Below are 6,747 nucleotides of genomic sequence, written 5' to 3' on the forward strand. Positions count from 1 at the left end.
TTCCTTGGTCAGGTTTTTTCCCATTGGGTTTTTCTTAACAAGATTTTTAATGAGGCAATCCCCATCACAATGGATATTGTACTCTTTTTCCTTTACTAAAGTTTTTTCCATTGAATTTTCCTTTAATAAGGTTTTAATAAGGCATAATCCTAAATGGACATTCAAGGGGGAGTGTTATGATAAATATGGGTGGATGCCCATTTAATGAATTGTGACTTCCTTCACAATTCTGGGCGGCCAAATTTTTCGATATAGAATTTGATTTTATCAAGAGAAGACCAAATTTAATTACGTTTGAAAGCATAGCTTTTGTGTGCTTATAAATAGGAGAGTGATATGAAGCAAAGGACACAAATCAGTAACAATAAAACATTCTCCTAACAATAAAACATTCTCCTCTTTCTTTATACATAGTCTCTCTCTCTCTCTCTCTCTCTTTCTCTCTCCCTCCCAGTTACTACATATAAATATATGAATCATCTTTATTGAGTTAATTATATTAATACTAGAGTCTTTTATTTATACTTTCATTATTTGTATTTTATTACCTCTTCCTTATTTTATTTTACAACATGCACGACTAATATGAGGAGTTTTACTTGTTTACTGAGAAACCAAACCATGTGTTAATACTTAATACCATGGGACTCTTTAAAGTTTGTGTATTTTTTAGGCTGTGTTTATTCACAGATACAAAAGATTGAGACAAAGATAAAAAAATATTTTTTATTATTTTTTTTTATTATTATATTTTTTTTTCAAATTTTTTGAATGAAAAAATTAACTAAATTAGATTTTTATAATTTATTCTAATTTATCACCAAATAAAATATAAAAACATTAATTTTTTGTCTCCATCATTTATATCTTGTTTTTAGAACCAAAGACAACCTTAATGACAAGATGAAAATATTGATTTACCGGATTTGAAAACGGCCGAGGATTATTACACCTTCGGCCACCTCAAGTTTATGGATTTTTTGTCTTGCTATCTTCTCCAAAAGCAATGGATTATCATAAGCAATTTATCAAAATTTATTATGAACAAAGTACCACCAGTGCTAGTAGTAGTTTGGGATGAGAGAAATGTTGTATGACGACAATGAGAGCACTGCCGCTTAGAAAACTATATTAATTTGTGACCAACCTATTGATCAGCATCTACCTGGATACCTTCCTCAACAACCAAAGCCATTATTTTAGCACTGAAGCACTTAAATTTATCGGAAAGAAAAATATACAAAAACATCGCCACTACTAATCTTTAACCACATATATGTAAGATGCTCTTTACTTGATTCAATGGTTAAGCAAGAGAATCAAAACTACAGAGACCACAGCAATCTATTATATCTAATGTTCTATGATAATTGTTCATCAATTCAAACATTTTGAAATTAAAAGGTTAAAAATAAAAAGGAAAAGAAAAAGAAAATCTCACATAGTTCCCTATTTGTACCCCCCCATCTTCAAAGTATTCAACAGATAATTTAGCAGGTTTTACTTTTTCATGAATTGATCTCCACAAAGAGACTGGCCTGAGGATGCAATCCTGCTTCCTCCAATGAAAGTGTGAGCTTGTCTTGTCCATAAACAACACGAGGGAAATTCGAGACAAGGCTGTAACTCTCTGCTTCTAAACAATCCAATGAATCAACGTAGTCATACAAAGTTTGAATTGTCGCTGTGCTCTTGAACCTCCTTCCCTTGCGTTCGCCATTTGGAAACCGTACCAAAACCTAAGCATTAAGATTGGGAAGGGACAAGAGGAAAATACAGATGTCATACAAACTATAGCATAAATAACTATTATACACTGTAACACAATGAAACAAAGTTAACAGCAGGAAATTATATATATAAATTACGGTTGAGCACGAGAGTGAAACTATGCAACCTGAGATATATTGACTAAAATCACGATATAGATGGGAATAGGAGAAATAAAATCTTAGATAGAGCTTAAGATACTATACCTGTGTAACATCAGGCCCCTTTTCAGGTTCTTCACCAAGAGATTGAGCTTTCTCTTGTCTTAGTTTAGCCAATGCAGCCTGTCTCTCTGCAGCTTCTTGTTCTGCTCTTTCTTGAGCTTCCTCTTCCTCCTTGTGCTTCCTCTCGGCTTCAGCAGCTTCCCTTGCAAGGCGCTCCTCTTCTTCTCTCCTCTGCCGTTCCCTAGCCTGGTCATATATACAGCATTAATCCACTAGAACTAAAGAGCTAGTTCTTTCAAAATAATGGCCTCTCTAGTCTCTACAAGAGAAGTGGAGGACCAGACACCAAATGGCATAATATGAAAGGCCAACTGTAAAACAAGGCTTACTTGATCAGCTTCAAGTGCAGCCCTGTATGCAGCATCTTGCTCCTCTCTTAAGCGCATGTTGTTTCGTCTTTCTTCTGCCTCAAGCCTGGCAGCAACAAGAACCGGAGAACTTTCTTCAAGCACTCTCTGTAGTATCGCAAGCATCTCCTCAGGGGATTTGGGACCTTCAATCTGAATGAAAAAGAATAGAATAACCAAAAGTTTGGTAATCAGAAACTGAGAATAATTTTCTCAACACCTGACAGCTGACATATCATTTTAGTAAACGAATACGGAATGCAGTAACAATATTGAATTTACTAATGGAATTGACGTAGAGAACTTAAACACCCAACAGAACAAGTTAACAGCCTTATCTTACGAGGTGGGTTTAGCTAGCATTGAATGACCAAAAATTACTTCATATTTAAAGGGAACCTTCATCTAGTAAACAAAAACTCCCGCTATATAAAGGGGGGAAAATACTTCACTAACAAAGTATTAATCATGGTGATTGATGAGACTGACTGATCTAGCAATTATCATTACTCATTTTTCGCTAATGAAGTTTTCTCAACTAATAGCATCATACAAAGAAGTCTTCGGTTCAATTGCTGCTGCCAGTACTTCATTGGTTAGTCATCTATATACCAATATGGCCGGCACTCCCTCCAAAAAACTTTCTTTTTACCAATTATTATGCATGAATGTACAACTTCTTTAAACAAAAATATGCTATTTGAAAGTGAACCAAACTTATATGGCAACTTCTGCATTCTTAAAACAAAATTCTCATTATGTATCTATTTGACTATCTCAGAACATTAGCAGCAAAGAGTGTCTGGACAAATGGAAAAATTCACGGTGAGAGGTTAGATCCACCAAGATAGTGGAGGAATCTAAGAAATGAGTTACTGGAGGTTCTTGAGAGCTGAGAACAGATTGACGAAACAGTTGCGCCAGAAGGGCGAAGTCGTTTGGCTAACCCAAACTCCTGAACAAAGGCAAGGGTAGTATGGGGAAGTGCAATAATGACAGCAGATGGTCATTAGGGATGAGGATGTGAAGCTGAACGAACAACGGCACAGAGAAGAAACGAATTTCCACGTGAACAAGATATGAGAAGTGCAAGACATGCCAGCAACAGCCATGTGCAAATTGCAAGAATCACCAAGATCTTGTGTGCCAGCTGCAGGGCAGCTTTATTTTTTTACGGTATTCCAGTTCACCCCATCTGAGAATCCATATACACTTTGATAGTCTTAATTGGAGTGATTTGCCGAATGAATAGGCAGAGTTCTAAATCACTCTTAGGTTCTAAGTCCGCTGCAGATAAAGGCATTAGTCGGCAGTAGGTCAAACCCAAACCAACCTGCCCATATTGTTCACCCAGGGAGAGAAGGCTTCCATTGCAGCCTAAACCCGTTACACAAACACTATTACTGTGGGTTCTCATTCGTACTCCTTAGTGATGGAGAAAGACTGGAAACACTAGGAGGGGGATGGCTTAAGGCATCCTACATCTGAAATCTGTGGATGAGGAATGACAGGACCAAAAGGTTCCTACAACCGATTCAGACACTTAAAGAATTGTGTCATATGACTTGGTTGGGAAGCTACAGTCACAACCAGCGGTAACTTGGTATCCCACTGACGAGGTGATGAACATTGAATACAAATTCAGGAATGTGTACAATAACTTAAATGAATCTTCCCAATCTAGTAGTAGTACAAGACAACTTCTTACTCAACTAGGGAAGACAGACAATGGGTAAACTAGAGCTAACATCAGAAGATTTGGTCACTGAAGTTACGGTGGGTAGCAACAGTATATAAGAAGGGGAATGCTGTTTGGGACTGTTTCTTCCTTGATGGCTATAATCAGTCCAGGAAAATCATGGAGAAGGTTACTATATAAATTATGAAAGATGACCACAACAGAAGGCAAAAAGTCTGCACAGGGAGAGGTGTAAAGAAGGTACTGATGGAATTTCAATAAATTGTTCCGGGAACTCGGGAAACTGCCTACTAAAAGACAGCATGATTGTACAATTAAATAAAAGGAGAAAGAAAAGGTCGCAAACAGGGTTCTACCGTTCTAATAGTCAACCTCATTTTCCAGGTTAACTAGTCCTGGCTAAAGTCCATATTCCAAATTGTCATTATATGGCATTAAACTTGTTATCATTTATATTCTTTATTAAAAGAAATTCAAAGTCTTGATTACATTTGCAAGTAAGCCAGAGTTTCCCCATCTCCCACCAGTTTTCCAAGACAAGAAATTCAATGAGATTTAAGTGATGAACATCATCAGACTTGTTTCTTTAATTTTACCAAGGTAAGTATATTATGCGACGAAGATTGCCACTGAAAAACCTAGCATATCTTCATCTTGGATACAGTTCCCATGTTTTCCCTAGCCAATCACCAACCTGTCCTTCAAGAAATACTAACCAGTAATCACACTCACATCTAGGGTAGCTAACCGGCTAAACAAAATCCTTTACTACACCATACAACAATAAAATGCCAATTTGATGTGATACATGTACATTACTAATAACATTACAACAACTGCATAAATCTAAAATCTCAAGGCAAAGCATCCCAATAAAACCACATGCATCAATCTTAAACACTGATCTCACGCAAACGCAACAATATCTTTCTTCTCCAACAAGTCTCCAATTCAGCACATCACTAATTAACAATTCATCATTAAAACAAAACACTCAGATTTACCTGTTGAAGAAGGGCGATCCTCTGATTGGTGGCAGCCATAACCACGGCACAGAACGGAAACCTAGATGCCTTCAAGCTGTTACTCATCTTGAACCCTTCGCTGGAGCGGATGCACCCTCCCCACGCCACGAAATTCTCGTTGACGAAAGCTGAGAGCGCCTCTGAGCAAAGCGTCCTCTGGCAAAACGACGGCGTATCGGGGTGATCCGGAGAATGCAAGTAAACGAACAGCAGCTTGAACTCGTTCCTCGACCTCTGCAGCGCGTCCATGAACCCTTCCCCGACGAAATTGGGCCTGCTATTGGGCCCGCCGTACTCCCTCTCGAACTCAGCGACAAAATCCATCGCCTCCACGGCCGCCACCGACACTGAGACCAGCGGCGTCGAAGGCGAAGGAGAGGATTCACCTCCGCCGCCGATTCCAATGAATCCAAGGGAGTAGGAGAGGACACCACCGGCAGCCCAGAGGCCAAAGCCAATTGCGCCGGATATTAACCCTAGACTGCCGGAGATCACGGAGACAGGCAATTTGATGAGCTTCCATGCCAATCCGGGAAGAGGAGGAAGAGGGAACGGGGGCGGGGGCTCGGAATCAGATAATTGGGATGAAGCGGTGTCGTTTTGGCGGTGAAGGGATGGTACTGCTGATAATGAAGGTGAGGCAGGTGGTGATTGGTTGGCGATGTTAGAGGAAGAGGTGAAGGAGGAGATGGCGAGTTCAAGGTCCCAGCCGTGTGCGGCGAGGATTTCGGTGCAGAGGTCGGGGTCTTGGAGGCCAGTTATGGCTTGGAAGTATGCCAGTTTGTCTGCTACGTCCGCCATTGATTCTTCTTCTGATTCTGAGCTCTTTGTTTTTGTTGTTTTGTTTCTCACCCGACCCAAAAGCTATATCGGTGCTCCGATCAGTGACGAAATTGAAGATGTGTTTCTTCTGCGTCTACCCCCTTCGCTATTATGATTTTGGAAGATATCTATCCTTTTGTTTTCCTGTCTTACTGTTCAGTAATCAGTAGTAAGACAATTAATTAGTTAACGGCGAATGTTTACCCTTTTTATAATAACTTATTATTATGGGCCTGCTCCAGTTGAGTTTGACGCTCTACACTCTAAAGTGAGGCTAGGTTCAGGAGTCAGGACTTTCTAGTTAGAAAAAATATAGAAACCAATTATACTTTTAGCCAACTTGAATAGCTTTTCAAAATTTTTTATTTTCAACTTTAAAAAATTTTTATTTTTATCTTTATCTTAATTTTATTTTTATCTTTATAGTAATAGTAATAGTAACAGTAATAGGGAGTTCTTATATTAACATGGCGCTCATACGTTGAGTTTTAGGTTGTTACTTTTTAAATTTAAGTTATTTACTTAAGTTGTTACTTTTTTTATTTTAAGTTATTTTCTCAGAAATTAAAATTTTTAAAAAATTAATTTAAATTTATTTTAATTCAAATTTATTGCTAAGCTAATAAGTTCACATAATTATTGTGATTTATAACTAAGTGCAGATTAATTTTTACATAATAACGATAATAATAAATAATTATTCAATTAGTTTTGTTAGTTGTTAGAATATTTATTTTAAATTCAAATCAAAGTTAATTAGGCTTCAGAAAATTCTAACTATGAGCCAACTATAAAAGTACGAATTAGAGATACATAACACCATGCCTCCCTTGCTTAGTACAATTAATTGCTTCTTTTAA

At 37.7% G+C, this 6,747-nt stretch overlaps 1 protein-coding gene across 1 annotated transcript; it reads right to left on the minus strand.

The window, feature by feature from the left end:
- LOC107618520 (plant UBX domain-containing protein 10) lies at positions 1,237 to 6,063 on the minus strand. The gene is made up of 4 exons (XM_016320614.2): positions 5,045 to 6,063; positions 2,324 to 2,494; positions 1,977 to 2,180; positions 1,237 to 1,739 (listed from the first exon to the last, which is right to left on the minus strand). The coding sequence occupies exons 1-4, from the start codon at positions 5,864 to 5,866 to the stop codon at positions 1,509 to 1,511; spliced, it is 1,428 nt and encodes a 475-aa protein (XP_016176100.1). The 5' UTR covers positions 5,867 to 6,063; the 3' UTR covers positions 1,237 to 1,508.

This window comes from Arachis ipaensis, chromosome B09 (genome assembly GCF_000816755.2).
Source record: "Arachis ipaensis cultivar K30076 chromosome B09, Araip1.1, whole genome shotgun sequence".
NCBI lineage: Eukaryota > Viridiplantae > Streptophyta > Magnoliopsida > Fabales > Fabaceae > Arachis > Arachis ipaensis.

Excerpts from the sequence above, each read along its gene's own strand:
- LOC107618520 (XM_016320614.2), bottom strand. The coding sequence starts at position 5,866 with ATGGCGGACGTAGCAGACAAACTGGCATACTTCCAAGCCATAACTGGC. Across the intron at positions 2,181-2,323 it reads CTGCACTTGAAGCTGATCAA|GCTAGGGAACGGCAGAGGAG; the intron begins GTAAGCCTTGTT and ends ATATATGACCAG. Across the intron at positions 1,740-1,976 it reads AGGGGCCTGATGTTACACAG|GTTTTGGTACGGTTTCCAAA; the intron begins GTATAGTATCTT and ends CTTAATGCTTAG.